The sequence below is a fragment of the Protomyctophum bolini genome, assembly GCF_963924005.1.
Source record: "Protomyctophum bolini genome assembly, chromosome: 23".
Lineage (NCBI taxonomy): Eukaryota > Metazoa > Chordata > Actinopteri > Myctophiformes > Myctophidae > Protomyctophum > Protomyctophum bolini.
The window spans coordinates 26,671,520-26,691,782 of NC_137884.1; the positions used below are offsets into that span (position 1 = coordinate 26,671,520).

Here is a 20,263-nt window from a genome sequence, read left to right on the forward strand (position 1 = left end):
AATTATTTTGGCAGGCAAATTATTTTGGCAGGCAAATTATTTTGGGAGGCAAATTATTTTGGGAGGCAAATTATTTTGGCAAATTATTTTGGGAGGCAAATTATTTTGGCAAATTATTTTGGGAGGCAAATTATTTTGGGAGGCAAATTATTTTGGGAGGCAAATTATTTTGGCAAATTATTTTGGGAGGCAAATTATTTTGGCAAATTTTTTTGGGAGGCAAATTTTTTTGGGAGGCAAATTATTTTGGGAGGCAAATTATTTTGGGAGGCAAATTATTTTGGGAGGCAAATTATTTTGGGAGGCAAATTATTTTGGCAAATTATTTTGGCAAATTATTTTGGGAGGCAATTATTTTGGGAGGCAAATTATTTTGGGAGGCAAATTATTTTGGCAAATTATTTTGGGAGGCAAATTATTTTGGGAGGCAAATTATTTTGGGAGGCAAATTATTTTGGCAAATTATTTTGGGAGGCAATTATTTTGGGAGGCAAATTATTTTGGGAGGCAAATTATTTTGGCAAATTATTTTGGGAGGCAAATTATTTTGGCAAATTATTTTGGCAAATTATTTTGGGAGGCAAATTATTTTGGGAGGCAAATTATTTTGGCAAATTATTTTGGGAGGCAAATTATTTTGGCAAATTTTTTTGGGAGGCAAATTATTTTGGGAGGCAAATTATTTTGGGAGGCAAATTATTTTGGCAAATTATTTTGGGAGGCAAATTATTTTGGCAGGCAAATTATTTTGGGAGGCAAATTATTTTGGGAGGCAAATTATTTTGGGAGGCAAATTATTTTGGGAGGCAAATTATTTTGGGAGGCAAATTATTTTGGCAAATTATTTTGGGAGGCAAATTATTTTGGGAGGCAAATTATTTTGGGAGGCAAATTATTTTGGGAGGCAAATTATTTTGGGAGGCAAATTATTTTGGCAAATTATTTTGGGAGGCAAATTATTTTGGGAGGCAAATTATTTTGGGAGGCAAATTATTTTGGGAGGCAAATTATTTTGGCAAATTTTTTTGGGAGGCAAATTATTTTGGGAGGCAAATTATTTTGGGAGGCAAATTATTTTGGGAGGCAAATTATTTTGGGAGGCAAATTATTTTGGGAGGCAAATTATTTTGGGAGGCAAATTATTTTGGCAAATTATTTTGGGAGGCAAATTATTTTGGGAGACAAATTATTTTGGGAGGCAAATTATTTTGGGAGGCAAATTATTTTGGCAAATTATTTTGGGAGGCAAATTATTTTGGCAAATTATTTTGGGAGGCAAATTATTTTGGCAAATTATTTTGGCAAATTATTTTGGGAGGCAAATTATTTTGGGAGGCAAATTATTTTGGGAGGCAAATTATTTTGGGAGGCAAATTATTTTGGGAGGCAAATTATTTTGGGAGGCAAATTATTTTGGCAAATTATTTTGGGAGGCAATTATTTTGGGAGGCAAATTATTTTGGGAGGCAAATTATTTTGGCAAATTATTTTGGCAAATTATTTTGGGAGGCAAATTATTTTGGCAAATTATTTTGGCAAATTATTTTGGCAAATTATTTTGGGAGGCAAATTATTTTGGGAGGCAAATTATTTTGGGAGGCAAATTATTTTGGGAGGCAAATTATTTTGGCAAATTATTTTGGGAGGCAAATTATTTTGGCAAATTTTTTTGGGAGGCAAATTATTTTGGGAGGCAAATTATTTTGGGAGGCAAATTATTTTGGCAAATTATTTTGGGAGGCAAATTATTTTGGCAGGCAAATTATTTTGGGAGGCAAATTATTTTGAAGGGCAAATTATTTTGGGAGGCAAATTATTTTGGGAGGCAAATTATTTTGGCAAATTATTTTGGGAGGCAAATTATTTTGGCAGGCAAATTATTTTGGGAGGCAAATTATTTTGGGAGGCAAATTATTTTGGGAGGCAAATTATTTTGGGAGGCAATTATTTTGGGAGGCAAATTATTTTGGGAGGCAAATTATTTTGGGAGGCAAATTATTTTGGGAGGCAAATTATTTTGGGAGGCAAATTATTTTGGGAGGCAAATTATTTTGGCAAATTATTTTGGGAGGCAAATTATTTTGGCAAATTTTTTTGGGAGGCTAATTATTTTGGGAGGCAAATTATTTTGGGAGGCAAATTATTTTGGGAGGCAAATTATTTTGGGAGGCAAATTATTTTGGGAGGCAAATTATTTTGGCAAATTATTTTGGCAAATTATTTTGGGAGGCAAATTATTTTGGCAAATTATTTTGGGAGGCAAATTATTTTGGCAAATTATTTTGGGAGGCAAAATATTTTGGGAGGCAAATTATTTTGGGAGGCAAATTATTTTGGCAAATTATTTTGGGAGGCAATTATTTTGGGAGGCAAATTATTTTGGGAGGCAAATTATTTTGGCAAATTATTTTGGGAGGCAAATTATTTTGGGAGGCAAATTATTTTGGCAAATTATTTTGGGAGGCAATTATTTTGGGAGGCAAATTATTTTGGGAGGCAAATATTTTGGGAGGCAAATTATTTTGGGAGGCAAATTATTTTGGCAAATTATTTTGGCAAATTATTTTGGGAGGCAAATTATTTTGGGAGGCAAATTATTTTGGCAAATTATTTTGGGAGGCAAATTATTTTGGCAAATTTTTTTGGGAGGCAAATTATTTTGGGAGGCAAATTATTTTGGGAGGCAAATTATTTTGGCAGGCAAATTATTTTGGCAGGCAAATTATTTTGGCAGGCAAATTATTTTGGGAGGCAAATTATTTTGGGAGGCAAATTATTTTGGCAAATTATTTTGGGAGGCAAATTATTTTGGGAGGCAAATTATTTTGGCAAATTATTTTGGGAGGCAAATTATTTTGGCAAATTATTTTGGGAGGCAAATTATTTTGGGAGGCAAATTATTTTGGGAGGCAAATTATTTTGGCAATATTTTGGGAGGCAAATTATTTTGGGAGGCAAATTATTTTGGGAGGCAAATTATTTTGGCAGGCAAATTATTTTGGCAGGCAAATTATTTTGGGAGGCAAATTATTTTGGGAGGCAAATTATTTTGGCAAATTATTTTGGGAGGCAAATTATTTTGGCAAATTATTTTGGGAGGCAAATTATTTTGGGAGGCAAATTATTTTGGGAGGCAAATTATTTTGGCAAATTATTTTGGGAGGCAAATTATTTTGGCAAATTTTTTTGGGAGGCAAATTTTTTTGGGAGGCAAATTATTTTGGGAGGCAAATTATTTTGGGAGGCAAATTATTTTGGGAGGCAAATTATTTTGGGAGGCAAATTATTTTGGCAAATTATTTTGGCAAATTATTTTGGGAGGCAATTATTTTGGGAGGCAAATTATTTTGGGAGGCAAATTATTTTGGCAAATTATTTTGGGAGGCAAATTATTTTGGGAGGCAAATTATTTTGGGAGGCAAATTATTTTGGCAAATTATTTTGGGAGGCAATTATTTTGGGAGGCAAATTATTTTGGGAGGCAAATTATTTTGGCAAATTATTTTGGGAGGCAAATTATTTTGGCAAATTATTTTGGCAAATTATTTTGGGAGGCAAATTATTTTGGGAGGCAAATTATTTTGGCAAATTATTTTGGGAGGCAAATTATTTTGGCAAATTTTTTTGGGAGGCAAATTATTTTGGGAGGCAAATTATTTTGGGAGGCAAATTATTTTGGCAAATTATTTTGGGAGGCAAATTATTTTGGCAGGCAAATTATTTTGGGAGGCAAATTATTTTGGGAGGCAAATTATTTTGGGAGGCAAATTATTTTGGGAGGCAAATTATTTTGGGAGGCAAATTATTTTGGCAAATTATTTTGGGAGGCAAATTATTTTGGGAGGCAAATTATTTTGGGAGGCAAATTATTTTGGGAGGCAAATTATTTTGGCAAATTATTTTGGGAGGCAAATTATTTTGGGAGGCAAATTATTTTGGGAGGCAAATTATTTTGGGAGGCAAATTATTTTGGCAAATTTTTTTGGGAGGCAAATTATTTTGGGAGGCAAATTATTTTGGGAGGCAAATTATTTTGGGAGGCAAATTATTTTGGGAGGCAAATTATTTTGGGAGGCAAATTATTTTGGGAGGCAAATTATTTTGGGAGGCAAATTATTTTGGGAGGCAAATTATTTTGGGAGGCAAATTATTTTGGCAAATTATTTTGGGAGGCAAATTATTTTGGGAGACAAATTATTTTGGGAGGCAAATTATTTTGGGAGGCAAATTATTTTGGCAAATTATTTTGGGAGGCAAATTATTTTGGCAAATTATTTTGGGAGGCAAATTATTTTGGCAAATTATTTTGGCAAATTATTTTGGGAGGCAAATTATTTTGGGAGGCAAATTATTTTGGGAGGCAAATTATTTTGGGAGGCAAATTATTTTGGGAGGCAAATTATTTTGGGAGGCAAATTATTTTGGGAGGCAAATTATTTTGGCAAATTATTTTGGGAGGCAATTATTTTGGGAGGCAAATTATTTTGGGAGGCAAATTATTTTGGCAAATTATTTTGGCAAATTATTTTGGGAGGCAAATTATTTTGGCAAATTATTTTGGCAAATTATTTTGGCAAATTATTTTGGGAGGCAAATTATTTTGGGAGGCAAATTATTTTGGGAGGCAAATTATTTTGGGAGGCAAATTATTTTGGCAAATTATTTTGGGAGGCAAATTATTTTGGCAAATTTTTTTGGGAGGCAAATTATTTTGGGAGGCAAATTATTTTGGGAGGCAAATTATTTTGGCAAATTATTTTGGGAGGCAAATTATTTTGGCAGGCAAATTATTTTGGGAGGCAAATTATTTTGAAGGGCAAATTATTTTGGGAGGCAAATTATTTTGGGAGGCAAATTATTTTGGCAAATTATTTTGGGAGGCAAATTATTTTGGCAGGCAAATTATTTTGGGAGGCAAATTATTTTGGGAGGCAAATTATTTTGGCAAATTATTTTGGGAGGCAAATTATTTTGGCAAATTATTTTGGGAGGCAAATTATTTTGGGAGGCAAATTATTTTGGCAAATTATTTTGGGAGGCAAATTATTTTGGAAGGCAAATTATTTTGGGAGGCAAATTATTTTGGGAGGCAATTATTTTGGGAGGCAAATTATTTTGGGAGGCAAATTATTTTGGGAGGCAAATTATTTTGGGAGGCAAATTATTTTGGGAGGCAAATTATTTTGGGAGGCAAATTATTTTGGCAAATTATTTTGGGAGGCAAATTATTTTGGCAAATTTTTTTGGGAGGCTAATTATTTTGGGAGGCAAATTATTTTGGGAGGCAAATTATTTTGGGAGGCAAATTATTTTGGGAGGCAAATTATTTTGGGAGGCAAATTATTTTGGCAAATTATTTTGGCAAATTATTTTGGGAGGCAAATTATTTTGGCAAATTATTTTGGGAGGCAAATTATTTTGGCAAATTATTTTGGGAGGCAAAATATTTTGGGAGGCAAATTATTTTGGGAGGCAAATTATTTTGGCAAATTATTTTGGGAGGCAATTATTTTGGGAGGCAAATTATTTTGGGAGGCAAATTATTTTGGCAAATTATTTTGGGAGGCAAATTATTTTGGGAGGCAAATTATTTTGGCAAATTATTTTGGGAGGCAATTATTTTGGGAGGCAAATTATTTTGGGAGGCAAATTATTTTGGGAGGCAAATTATTTTGGCAAATTATTTTGGGAGGCAAATTATTTTGGCAAATTATTTTGGCAAATTATTTTGGGAGGCAAATTATTTTGGGAGGCAAATTATTTTGGCAAATTATTTTGGGAGGCAAATTATTTTGGCAAATTTTTTTGGGAGGCAAATTATTTTGGGAGGCAAATTATTTTGGGAGGCAAATTATTTTGGCAGGCAAATTATTTTGGCAGGCAAATTATTTTGGCAGGCAAATTATTTTGGGAGGCAAATTATTTTGGGAGGCAAATTATTTTGGCAAATTATTTTGGGAGGCAAATTATTTTGGGAGGCAAATTATTTTGGCAAATTATTTTGGGAGGCAAATTATTTTGGCAAATTATTTTGGGAGGCAAATTATTTTGGGAGGCAAATTATTTTGGGAGGCAAATTATTTTGGCAATATTTTGGGAGGCAAATTATTTTGGGAGGCAAATTATTTTGGGAGGCAAATTATTTTGGCAGGCAAATTATTTTGGCAGGCAAATTATTTTGGGAGGCAAATTATTTTGGGAGGCAAATTATTTTGGCAAATTATTTTGGGAGGCAAATTATTTTGGCAAATTATTTTGGGAGGCAAATTATTTTGGGAGGCAAATTATTTTGGGAGGCAAATTATTTTGGCAAATTATTTTGGGAGGCAAATTATTTTGGCAAATTTTTTTGGGAGGCAAATTTTTTTGGGAGGCAAATTATTTTGGGAGGCAAATTATTTTGGGAGGCAAATTATTTTGGGAGGCAAATTATTTTGGGAGGCAAATTATTTTGGCAAATTATTTTGGGAGGCAATTATTTTGGGAGGCAAATTATTTTGGGAGGCAAATTATTTTGGCAAATTATTTTGGGAGGCAAATTATTTTGGGAGGCAAATTATTTTGGGAGGCAAATTATTTTGGCAAATTATTTTGGGAGGCAATTATTTTGGGAGGCAAATTATTTTGGGAGGCAAATTATTTTGGCAAATTATTTTGGGAGGCAAATTATTTTGGCAAATTATTTTGGCAAATTATTTTGGGAGGCAAATTATTTTGGGAGGCAAATTATTTTGGCAAATTATTTTGGGAGGCAAATTATTTTGGCAAATTTTTTTGGGAGGCAAATTATTTTGGGAGGCAAATTATTTTGGGAGGCAAATTATTTTGGCAAATTATTTTGGCAAATTATTTTGGGAGGCAAATTATTTTGGCAGGCAAATTATTTTGGGAGGCAAATTATTTTGGGAGGCAAATTATTTTGGGAGGCAAATTATTTTGGGAGGCAAATTATTTTGGGAGGCAAATTATTTTGGCAAATTATTTTGGGAGGCAAATTATTTTGGGAGGCAAATTATTTTGGGAGGCAAATTATTTTGGCAAATTTTTTTGGGAGGCAAATTATTTTGGGAGGCAAATTATTTTGGGAGGCAAATTATTTTGGGAGGCAAATTATTTTGGGAGGCAAATTATTTTGGGAGGCAAATTATTTTGGGAGGCAAATTATTTTGGGAGGCAAATTATTTTGGGAGGCAAATTATTTTGGGAGGCAAATTATTTTGGCAAATTATTTTGGGAGGCAAATTATTTTGGGAGGCAAATTATTTTGGGAGGCAAATTATTTTGGCAAATTATTTTGGGAGGCAAATTATTTTGGCAAATTATTTTGGGAGGCAAATTATTTTGGGAGGCAAATTATTTTGGGAGGCAAATTATTTTGGGAGGCAAATTATTTTGGGAGGCAAATTATTTTGGCAAATTATTTTGGGAGGCAATTATTTTGGGAGGCAATTATTTTGGGAGGCAAATTATTTTGGCAAATTATTTTGGGAGGCAAATTATTTTGGGAGGCAAATTATTTTGGGAGGCAAATTATTTTGGCAAATTATTTTGGGAGGCAATTATTTTGGGAGGCAAATTATTTTGGGAGGCAAATTATTTTGGGAGGCAAATTATTTTGGCAAATTATTTTGGGAGGCAAATTATTTTGGCAAATTATTTTGGCAAATTATTTTGGGAGGCAAATTATTTTGGGAGGCAAATTATTTTGGCAAATTTTTTTGGGAGGCAAATTATTTTGGGAGGCAAATTATTTTGGGAGGCAAATTATTTTGGGAGGCAAATTATTTTGGCAAATTATTTTGGGAGGCAAATTATTTTGGCAGGCAAATTATTTTGGGAGGCAAATTATTTTGGCAAATTATTTTGGGAGGCAAATTATTTTGGCAAATTATTTTGGGAGGCAAATTATTTTGGCAAATTATTTTGGGAGGCAAATTATTTTGGCAAATTATTTTGGGAGGCAAATTATTTTGGCAAATTATTTTGGGAGGCAAATTATTTTGGGAGGCAAATTATTTTGGGAGGCAAATTATTTTGGGAGGCAATTATTTTGGGAGGCAAATTATTTTGGGAGGCAAATTATTTTGGGAGGCAAATTATTTTGGCAAATTATTTTGGGAGGCAAATTATTTTGGGAGGCAAATTATTTTGGGAGGCAAATTATTTTGGGAGGCAAATTATTTTGGGAGGCAAATTATTTTGGCAAATTTTTTTGGGAGGCAAATTATTTTGGGAGGCAAATTATTTTGGGAGGCAAATTATTTTGGCAAATTATTTTGGGAGGCAAATTATTTTGGGAGGCAAATTATTTTGGCAAATTATTTTGGCAAATTATTTTGGGAGGCAAATTATTTTGGCAAATTATTTTGGGAGGCAAATTATTTTGGCAAATTATTTTGGGAGGCAAATTATTTTGGGAGGCAAATTATTTTGGCAAATTATTTTGGGAGGCAATTATTTTGGGAGGCAAATTATTTTGGGAGGCAAATTATTTTGGCAAATTATTTTGGGAGGCAAATTATTTTGGGAGGCAAATTATTTTGGGAGGCAAATTATTTTGGCAAATTATTTTGGGAGGCAATTATTTTGGGAGGCAAATTATTTTGGGAGGCAAATTATTTTGGCAAATTATTTTGGGAGGCAAATTATTTTGGCAAATTATTTTGGCAAATTATTTTGGGAGGCAAATTATTTTGGGAGGCTAATTATTTTGGCAAATTATTTTGGGAGGCAAATTATTTTGGCAAATTTTTTTGGGAGGCAAATTATTTTGGGAGGCAAATTATTTCGGGAGGCAAATTATTTTGGCAAATTATTTTGGGAGGCAAATTATTTTGGCAGGCAAATTATTTTGGGAGGCAAATTATTTTGGGAGGCAAATTATTTTGGCAAATTATTTTGGGAGGCAAATTATTTTGGCAAATTATTTTGGGAGGCAAATTATTTTGGCAAATTATTTTGGGAGGCAAATTATTTTGGCAAATTATTTTGGGAGGCAAATTATTTTGGGAGGCAAATTATTTTGGGAGGCAAATTATTTTGGGAGGCAAATTATTTTGGCAAGCAAATTATTTTGGCAAATTATTTTGGCAAATTATTTTGGGAGGCAAATTATTTTGGGAGGCAAATTATTTTGGGAGGCAAATTTTGGCAAATTATTTTGGCAAATTATTTTGGCAAATTATTTTGGCAAATTATTTTGGCAAATTATTTTGGGAGGCAAATTATTTTGGGAGGCAAATTATTTTGGGAGGCAAATTATTTTGGCAAATTATTTTGGGAGGCAAATTATTTTGGGAGGCAAATTATTTTGGGAGGCAAATTATTTTGGCAAATTATTTTGGGAGGCAATTATTTTGGGAGGCAAATTATTTTGGCAAATTATTTTGGGAGGCAATTATTTTGGGAGGCAAATTATTTTGGCAAATTATTTTGGGAGGCAAATTATTTTGGGAGGCAAATTATTTTGGGAGGCAAATTATTTTGGCAAATTATTTTGGGAGGCAATTATTTTGGGAGGCAAATTATTTTGGGAGGCAAATTATTTTGGGAGGCAAATTATTTTGGGAGGCAAATTATTTTGGCAAATTATTTTGGCAAATTATTTTGGCAAATTATTTTGGCAAATTATTTTGGGAGGCAAATTATTTTGGGAGGCAAATTATTTTGGGAGGCAAATTATTTTGGCAAATTATTTTGGGAGGCAAATTATTTTGGGAGGCAAATTATTTTGGCAGGCAAATTATTTTGGCAGGCAAATTATTTTGGGAGGCAAATTATTTTGGGAGGCAAATTATTTTGGCAAATTATTTTGGGAGGCAAATTATTTTGGCAAATTATTTTGGGAGGCAAATTATTTTGGCAAATTATTTTGGGAGGCAAATTATTTTGGCAAATTATTTTGGGAGGCAAATTATTTTGGGAGGCAAATTATTTTGGGAGGCAAATTATTTTGGGAGGCAATTATTTTGGGAGGCAAATTATTTTGGGAGGCAAATTATTTTGGGAGGCAAATTATTTTGGGAGGCAAATTATTTTGGGAGGCAAATTATTTTGGCAAATTATTTTGGGAGGCAAATTATTTTGGGAGGCAAATTATTTTGGGAGGCAAATTATTTTGGGAGGCAAATTATTTTGGCAAATTATTTTGGGAGGCAAATTATTTTGGCAAATTTTTTTGGGAGGCAAATTATTTTGGGAGGCAAATTATTTTGGGAGGCAAATTATTTTGGGAGGCAAATTATTTTGGGAGGCAAATTATTTTGGGAGGCAAATTATTTTGGGAGGCAAATTATTTTGGGAGGCAAATTATTTTGGGAGGCAAATTATTTTGGCAAATTATTTTGGGAGGCAAATTATTTTGGGAGGCAAATTATTTTGGGAGGCAAATTATTTTGGGAGGCAAATTATTTTGGGAGGCAATTATTTTGGGAGGCAAATTATTTTGGGAGGCAAATTATTTTGGCAAATTATTTTGGGAGGCAAATTATTTTGGGAGGCAAATTATTTTGGGAGGCAAATTATTTTGGCAAATTATTTTGGCAAATTATTTTGGGAGGCAATTATTTTGGGAGGCAAATTATTTTGGGAGGCAAATTATTTTGGCAAATTATTTTGGGAGGCAAATTATTTTGGCAAATTATTTTGGCAAATTATTTTGGCAAATTATTTTGGGAGGCAAATTATTTTGGGAGGCAAATTCTTTTGGGAGGCAAATTCTTTTGGCAAATTCTTTTGGGAGGCAAATTATTTTGGGAGGCAAATTATTTTGGCAAATTATTTTGGGAGGCAAATTAGTAACTACATACAGCTGTCTGACACATGATTGTGACTTCGACTTACATTTTCTATACCATATTATAGAGATTATGCACATGCATGCATGATTTTCCCATCAGGACACGCCCCCCTCATCTAGACTGAGTGGCAAAGCATTGATGGATGGATGCAGTGTTGGAGTTTGGAAGCGCTCATTGGAAATCACTCAACCGTCCTGCCGTACCACCTGTTTCTAAATGTCACATGATGCAGGAGGCAGCAAAATGTTATTGTGTTATTGGAAACAAGCACTTCCAAACTCTGACACTTGGAAACATAATCAAATGCAGGGCATTTCTTGACAGAAAGTATAGCTCATAACATAACGTTTCTATGGTGTATTTTCATGAAACAAAAACTTTGCAGATAGGAGGATAATTCAAGCTTTTCGTACAGCTGCAATGTTGGTGAGTTTAACATTGTTTAATGCAACCAGACAGGACTTTTCTGTTTGGATGAATGGGCTGTCGAGGCCAGAAAGTAGTTTTTTGCCACTCAGTGGGCATTCCCGCATAACTTCCAGGTATGATGATCTCACACACATACAGTAAGTACCCTCTATAGTATAGCAGCTAGCCTACAGTATATTTTTCAGTGTTACTTTCAGTGTTTTGGACCAGTAATTTGTTCTACGTTAATCATTTTCACTTTGTAAAGTCAAATGCCAAAAGCGAAAATGATGACATACCCTATTATTTGGATATATAGTCTCTGATTTTATATTTTTCTGTTTTCTTATTTGTTTACATAGCCTACAGTAGGCTACATTCTTCCTCGTTATAGCATAAATAACATTATATTGCCCTCCGTTACAGCGCAATAATGAACAACCTAAATCAATACGTCTATACGTCTAGTTTACTCCATGTGAGACATTCATGTATAAGGACTCAGTTGAACCCCGCCAGTTTTATCTTAATAATAAAACCATTTTCTGTCTCTCTGTTGTCGACCCCGCATTGACCAGGCTTTTTACATCCTTACAAATTAAACTTGACCACCACTGCCCTTCCATTTGCAGTAATTTGCAGTAAAGTAGGCGCCTTAGTGCCAAGTGCTGGAAGTGCACTTGGAAGGAAAGAAAGAAAGCCATTATCATCCTTTCGACATCGGCCGAGCCTTGTGGTACTAAGATCTTATAGGGACATATACAGTAATCACAGTCAAACTGAGGCTACTGTAAGTTATGTGTAACATGATGCTGATAGTGTGGGGCAGAGCTGTGTCTATATACCATATAGCCCCCCCTATCCATCCCTTAACACATTCTGACCTGAGATCAGATTCTACAAAATGTCTTCATGACAGTTTTCTGAAAAAACTGTTTCTAAGGGCCGATTCATACTCCTATTTTACCGCTGTAGTAGTGCCAAAATGATTTCGGCTCGTCAGAAATGTTCAGTAGCACCGAAGAACCGACTTTAGGACGGTACCCCCCCCCCCCCCCCCCCCCCCCCAAACCTCAAATGACGTCACATTGTAGGCTCTACAGAGCCGAACCGACTTTTATTCGATAGGAGTATGAATCGGCCCTATATGTCAGTGGTTCTCAAACATTTTCATGTCAAGCACCCCCCAAAATATATGTAATTGAATATATGTTGTTCCAGGGACCCCCCCCAGAAGCAAAGATTTGAGTTAAAAAACATTCACTCGGAAAGAATATGCACAAAAGGTTTGTGCCACATTTTCACGATTTTTCAAAAATAGCAGACCTATACAAGCTCGTAGCGCGGCACTCGCTAACATAACACCAAGAGAGGGGGTTCCCGTTCAGAATGGGTTAAGTTCCCAATAATGGCTGCTCCTATGAGTGCCGGGCCGGGCCTTGCCTTGCCTTGCCCCACAAACTGCCAGCCCAGAGAGACCGTGTGAACATACCAGAGGCCCACAGTGTTTCTGTGGCCCCGCACAGACAGGACCCCCTGTGGTTTGAATTAGAGGGGATTACAATTCTCACCAACAAAAGACACCTCTCCATTCCCTCAGCTCGGTTTTTGTCTTATACGCTCCCCTCTCTCTCTCTTCTCTTTCCCATGCCAGGGGCAGGGCGGCAGGACCCCGGTGAAAGTGGCAAGTACAAGTGGCCTCTTTGTGTCCTCGACCTGTCAAAAGGTATGAAATAGAAAGTTTGTTTGACATTTTGTTATTATATCATGCTGGCACACATCGCTGTGGAACAAAAAATGCTTAAATGAGCTTGTGCAGTGTGAAATAGACGTATCGATAAGAGGTGGGTGGGGGGAGGTACATTTATTCAACAGTAAATGGTGGACCCTATATTGTAAACAAGTGTAATGCTTTATGGTGTCGAGTTGTGCTTGAAATTAAACTATACTTCAATTAACAAATCGAACCTCGTAGCAGCCAGGGAGAGACTGAGAGGGATTGAGAGAGAGAGAGAGAGAATGAACATGGAGGGAGGACAGACAGACAGAGGGATGGAGGGGGGACAGACAGACAGAGGGATGGAGGGAGGACAGACAGACAGACAGAGGGATGGAGGTGGGACAGACAGACAGAGGGGAGACAGACAGACAGACAGAGGGATGGATGGGGGACAGACAGACAGAGGGATGGAGGGAGGACAGACAGACAGAGGGATGGAGGGGAGACAGACAGACAGACAGAGGGGGGACAGACAGACAGACAGAGGGATGGAGGGGGGACAGACAGACAGACAGAGGGATGGAGGGGGGACAGACAGACAGACAGACAGACAGAGGGATGGAGGGGGGACAGACAGACAGACAGACAGACAGACAGAGGGATGGAGGGGGGACAGACAGACAGACAGAGGGATGGAGGGGGGACAGACAGACAGAGGGATGGAGGGGGGACAGACAGACAGAGGGATGGAGGGGGGACAGACAGACAGACAGAGTGATGGAGGTGGGACAGACAGACAGACAGACAGACAGAGGGATGGAGGGGGGACAGACAGACAGACAGACAGAGGGATGGAGGTGGGACAGACAGACAGACAGAGGGATGGAGGGGGGACAGACAGACAGACAGAGGGATGGAGGGGGGACAGACATACAGACAGAGGGATGGAGGGGGGACAGACAGACAGACAGAGGGATGGAGGGGGGACAGACAGACAGACAGACAGACAGAGGGATGGAGGGGGGACAGACAGACAGACAGAGGGAGGGGGTCGTGATTGTCAGATACAGTACTATACAGTAACCGGAAACGAGCTTGTGTTTACTGGAATCGTGCCAGTGTGATGGTGCCATCACATCACCCATCATTACTCACCACATGATTCATCATTATTCTAAGACCGAGGTCACCTGACGGTGCCAGCACATTTTTCAAAAGGGCACACACACACACACACACACACAGTAAAATCAGCTGTTTGTGTTAATGTCTCCATTCCAAACCGAGTCTACAAACAAACGTACATTTTGGCACACAACATTAAGAGGATTTTAAGTTTGTAAACGAACATTTTTAAATGTTTTTTTTACCACCAGACTTAGAGAGAGGTAAAGAAACCCCATGAATGCACCGTCTCTTTAAGATGTGTCGTCACGAGCCCCAGCTCAGCCGTCTCGGGTTGCGCCGCTGCTGCTGCCCTGCTGCTAGTAGTAGCTTAGCCACCGTTAGCATTCCGCTTGTTATTTTGTGCAACAAGATGGCTGTCGTTCCTGAGAACAGAGTCCTCTCCTTCAGCGTTTTTAAATGGAGCTCGTATTCCTCCACGTATTTACCGGAGTGAGTAGAATGCACACAACAGACGGCCAGATGCTATGCATTGGGTGTTTCGTCGTGGTAGCGTGGTGTTCATTTATGGCTCCCGGGGCCGGTGGTGCATGCAGTTGTTCCCCCGGCTGGCCTAGTAGTGCTCTGGGCCTGCCTGGGCTCGGGTTGAGATCCACAACAGCTAGCTTCGCTTGTTGTTGAAGCTAGCATCTCAGAGAGGCGCGTTTGGTTTACGTGCCCGCTCAGCTGCGGCCTGTTGTTGTTGTTTTGTTTATTGTTGTTTGTTTACGTTCGGGGTTTAGTTGTTGGGTGGGTGGGTGGGTGGATAGATAGCTATTTGTGTTAACGTGTTTTGGGTCAATAACTTAAACATCCGAATGCGCGAAATTATAAATACTGTGCCTGCTGTTGTCTGGTGGTATTCTGGTAGTTCCACTGGGCAAGTGAACTGCACTTGGCCTAGAGATGCGCTCCGCCCGCCCACGTGACAACACGGTGTCAGCACTAAACGAGCGCACGTTAAGTGACTGCTCTGCGTTAGCAGATGCGGCTAAAAGCAGGTTGTCAATGTTTACTTATTAGGCTCACTGGTCACTACTATACAGCTAGCTATCTGTCACCACCAAACCACCCATCATCACCAGCCAGGGAAGAACCATTTATGTACATAAAGGGTTCCCAAAGTTATACAATCACATCGCAAATATAACGTCATACTCATCATCCGTATAGCCACGATATTATAGAACATGTATTTGCCTGTTGCTGTTTCGTTGCACTTGTTGTTGTCTCAAAGCTACAACTTAGGTTCGCCCTCAGGCTGTGTGTTTTGTGTAGTATAAGCAATAAGTATAGCCTATGGCTATACTATTACTATATATCCCCTTTTGGGACCCTATTAAATTAAATGCAGAAAAGGTAACATTGAGTCCCGAAATGGAAAGGGGCTATACCTACTGTATGGGTACCACTCTCACCTGTTTTTAACAGCTGGACACTGACTGGACAATATGAGTTCGGTTGTTAGTAATAGCACAACTGAATCTAATACTGGTTAGAAACCATTTTGGTTTAATGGTTTCCATCACAGTTTTAAGTTATCAGACACACACACACACACACACACACACACCTGGTTAATAGGCTGTCACAATTATTACATAATCGCAATTTTTCATAATCGTGTATAGTCATTACACGTGTCAGTACATTTCTTTGTATAAGTTATTTGTCATATCTTCTCTCTTTCCTGTACAAACTAAACTACAAAGCCTAACAGAAATACTATATATTTCATTTTTATTTTGATGGTCCATAATGTTTAATGCCGAAAAGCACAATTATTATCATTAATCACATCACAATAATTTGCATGACATTAAATCATCTTGATTCAAGTTCAGTTGGTTGTCATAGATAGCATTTCTGTAGACTTAGATAGCATTTGACACAGACTTATAGCATGTTATGAAGACAGCACTATAATTGCATTGTATGTAGTCATAGCACGTCATAGTACATATGTATAGCATAGTAGTTTATATGTATAGTTTCATTATATAGATATTCCACTGTTACTTTCTTAGCTTACGCATGTTTCATGATAAATGTTTTTTATGTGATGTATTCCCATGCTTTTTTTGTTCTTGCTTAATGTAAGTCGCTCTGGATTAAGAGCGTCTGCTAAATGCCTAAATTGTAAATTGTCATGATCGTGCCAAACCCGGTCTATTTTCGCCCCTTCATCTGTAGAAACATCTTGGTTGATAAACCCAACGACCAGTCTTCTAGGTGGTCATCGGAGAGCAACTACCCCCCACAGGTAAGGCTATACTCGCTGGTGAAAGAAATACTCTTCAAAAAGAGGGTAGGTATACCCTCACAAAAACATGCAGTAATCCTGGTCGCTAAACTGCCTCCCCCTGACCAGCCGGGTCACCTGATGGAGGGGAATGGAACTGGTTGGAAATTGGAATAACGTGTTCCTTCCACGCGCTACGTCCAACCAGGGAAACTCCCCCCTGTCGGGTGTAAAGGAGCAACTTGGACACTCGGGCATGAAGGAAGCATGAGTTCAAGTCCGTTGCTCTCCCCTTGTCCCCCATGGGGACTAGGTTGATGGAGGGCGTGTAGAGCCCAGGATCACATTAGATGATTGACACAGGGGTGAAAAAATGGGTTACAAAATCGTGGGATAAAAATTATATATAAAAAAAAAAAGAAAAAGTATTCAAATGCAATTAGGGAATAACGTTTTTGTCTGATAGACCTTCATCAGGTTATCATTTACTCAAAGACCCCCCCCCCCCCCCCCCCAAATAATGTGTATTTGCCCACGGACCCCCCATCTCAAAATATCTTCTTCCGGGTGACACAGATGCTTTGCCAGTTTGAATGGATAAATCACACCACCACCACTGTTGTTTACGTTTTATATATGTTATATGTGAGTGTGTATTTGTAGTCTGATAAATTAGTTTTTCAAATACTTCACCAAATCAAGAGAAATGTGCATTTGAATGACATAACAGTAAATGGTGCATTTAAGCGCCTTTATCCAAAGGTGCTTTACATAGATTGTCCATTACATTCACCCATTCACACACCGATGGTGGCCGGAAAACCATGCAAGGCAACCCAACCTGCTCATCAGGAGCAATTAGGGGTTCAGAGTCTTGCTCAAGGACACTTCGACACTAACTCTGGGGGAGCACCACAGGGTTTGAACCGGGAACCTTTTTATGTTCCCATCCTGCTGCTCTCTACCGGCCACTCTACCCCCCTGAGCCACTGCCGACAGTCATTTACTGTCACTATAAGGAACTGCAGTGGTTTTCCTACTAGAGTTTCCCAACAATTGGGGGAGGAAGATGGTTGAAAATAAAATGGCAGGTGCGTGCTGCTGCTGGTGGCCCTCGCCCCTTGTTGGAGGTAGCTCTTCTGTGGACTGGCAAAGTCTTTTTGCCCCGGGTAAACTCTAGTGTCTCCTGAGCCATGAATAGGCCTATCTCACAGCCCTTCCCCGCCCCCTTTTCTGAGCTAATGGTGCTGACGTGACGTCACTCCATAGACATGATTACATGTTCAAATACCTACATTCAGAAGCCATAAACAACGCTTTTTGTCTCCACCAGGCCGAAGGCATGGAGGGAGAGTATGTTTTGCACTCCGTTCTGAAGATAAACTTTATTCCATTTGTTTGAGCTGTCTTACCATCTTGTTTTCTTCATAATAATATTGGTCTTTTCCTTTTTTATCATTTGGAAACGGCCATAAATGGTGCAGAGAAAGCAGGTAGGGATGTAGCTCTGGTCCATGAGGAAGACTAGAGCTACATCCCTACCTGCTTTCTCTGCACCATTTAAGGCCGTTTCCAAATGTTAAAATGTAAAACACCAATAGTATTATGAGGAAAACAAGATGGGTAGACAGCTAAAACAAATAGAATAAAGTTTAAATTCAGAAAAAGCGTTGTTTATGGCTTCTGAATGTAGGTCTTTTAACATGTAATGTCTTATCGAGTCACGTCAACACCACTAGGCGTGGAAAGGGGGCGGGGAATGGCTGTGAGATAGGCCTATTCTATACCATCCACAACAGCCATGTTTGGTAGCCAATTTACAGTATGTCCTTCTGCAGCAAGTTCGGATGCTCATGGTCCGTGTGCAGTCAGGGCACTTCAGCTTGTGCTGACTGGCCAGCGTACTGCTGTGTCAGGACTCAGGGCTGATGTGCCATATCACCTCCTATAAACTATGTCCTTATTATTAAGATTGATTACCGAATGTCTTGACAGACACACTGACGGTAATCTTTTTGTGGCTATTTTTGCAAGAGGACATTTTCAGAACAGCGTACAGATGTTATGTAAGCAGTGTATTATTTCCCTCATGAATGATACAGAACCATGGCCTATGCATCCGGGGTAGTGCAGGCCAGGGTGTTTTCTCTGCATGCGTCAGAGGAGATGTGGTTGTCTAATGTCTACGGGTGCAGGTCTTTTCTCCGACAGCATATTGATCCGAAACCTCAATCCTAACCTAACCCTATAACCGCAAGCACGGGAGCAGCGCATGTCGGACCATCGCTTTTTCGCATCGCAGCTAATGTCCCCCCGCTGCGGATCGGATCGTTGCCCCGTCGGCTAGAATGCTGTCGGAAAAAAGGCCGCCTCCCAATGTCTACACCGTCTACACCTCCCCCCCAGGACCTAACAGTGGGGTTGACATAGACGGGGACTCCACATGGGCTTGGAATTTACATCACAAGAGAAATGTTGAGAATAATTCAAGGCTGTATTATCATTATTATTATCATGTATTATCACCTCTTATGCCAGATCCTGACGATGTCAAAAGAACGACATTGATACCAAAGATATGGACACATAAATGATGGTGGGCGACGCATTGTTGTTAAAGTTTCACCAAAGCATAATATTGATGGTGGCTCCCTGGTGGGTTATGATTGTAAGAATATCCACGGCGGTGGCTCAGGGGTATAGAGTGGCTGGATGGGAACCGCAAAGGTTGCCAGTTCGAACCCTGTGGGCTCCCCCAGAGTTAGCGTTGAAGTGTCCTTGAGCAAAGACACTGAACCCCCTTAATTGCTCCTGATGTGCAGGTTGGTGCCTTGCGTGGTTTCCGCTGCCATCGGTGTGTGAATGTGTGTGTGAATGGGTGAATGTAATGCACACATCTATGTAAAGCGCCTTGGAGAAAGGCGCTATATAAATGCACCATTTACCAGTCAGTAACTGTTCAGAGATCTAATTTAAAAACATGACTCTGTGTTCTGGACTCCAATCTGGCTCCAATCTCCAATTCTCTCTTATTCTACATCTGAAAATAGCCGACCCTATTTTTAGATTAGACTATTTTCGGTGTACTGTAAGTCTCCCCAGTGATTTCTTTCTTGTTAACTGCAGTGGTGTAATGGGTGATTATTTTTATCCCCCTGTGCCACTGCATTTTAATAACGTCACGTGCACACACGACATGCACGCACGCACGTACACACACACACACACACACACGCGTGCCTACATGAGCTCCTGCACACAGAACAGAACAAATATAATATGTAATTGGCCGCCGACCCCCGTCTGAAAATATGTTGTTCAAGGGACGCCACCCGGAAGTTAAAAACACGCTGAAAGAATATATATTGAAAGATTTGCGCCACATTTTCACGATCTTTCTAAAATAGCCTACCTACAAGTTCATAGCTTGTAGATCTGCTATTTTTCAATGGCTAAAGTATAACATAATGCTTTAAAACACCAAATTGTGTACTGTACTTGTGTGATACAACACGAGTCATTTCTGCAGTTGTCCACAATTACTAATAATGTACCGTAATATCTGTTTTCTTTCTTTCCACAGTACTTAATATTGAAACTAGAACGGCCTGCGATCGTTCAAAGCATCACGTTTGGGAAGTACGAGAAGACCCATGTTTGTAACCTGAAGAAGTTCAAAGTGTTTGGTGGCATGAGTGAGGAGAACATGACAGAACTCCTGTCCAGGTGAGATATACTGGAATATATTAGATTTTTGATTTATTTATTAGATCCCCATTAGCTTACTGTGAAACACAGCAGCCATTCTTCCTGGGGTCTTAAACATCCATCATTACAATGTCTTCCATTTTATTACATACATTTACATACAACATTCATCCAACACAAAACAACTCATGATCCGTCTACTGCATTTGATAGTTAGCCACA

The 20,263-nt window shown here is 38.2% G+C and overlaps 1 protein-coding gene across 1 annotated transcript in view; it reads left to right on the top strand.

The window, feature by feature from the left end:
* The first annotated feature begins 14,437 nt into the window (after positions 1–14,437).
* mkln1 (muskelin 1, intracellular mediator containing kelch motifs) overlaps positions 14,438–20,263 on the top strand; it is a 34,952-nt gene continuing 29,126 nt past the window's right edge. Inside the window, exons 1-3 of the mRNA XM_080757333.1 lie at positions 14,438–14,544; positions 16,285–16,354; positions 19,917–20,059. Coding sequence (XP_080613459.1) covers positions 14,465–14,544; positions 16,285–16,354; positions 19,917–20,059 — 293 coding nt within the window. The 5' untranslated portion in view covers positions 14,438–14,464. The remainder of the gene's footprint in view (positions 14,545–16,284; positions 16,355–19,916; positions 20,060–20,263) is intronic.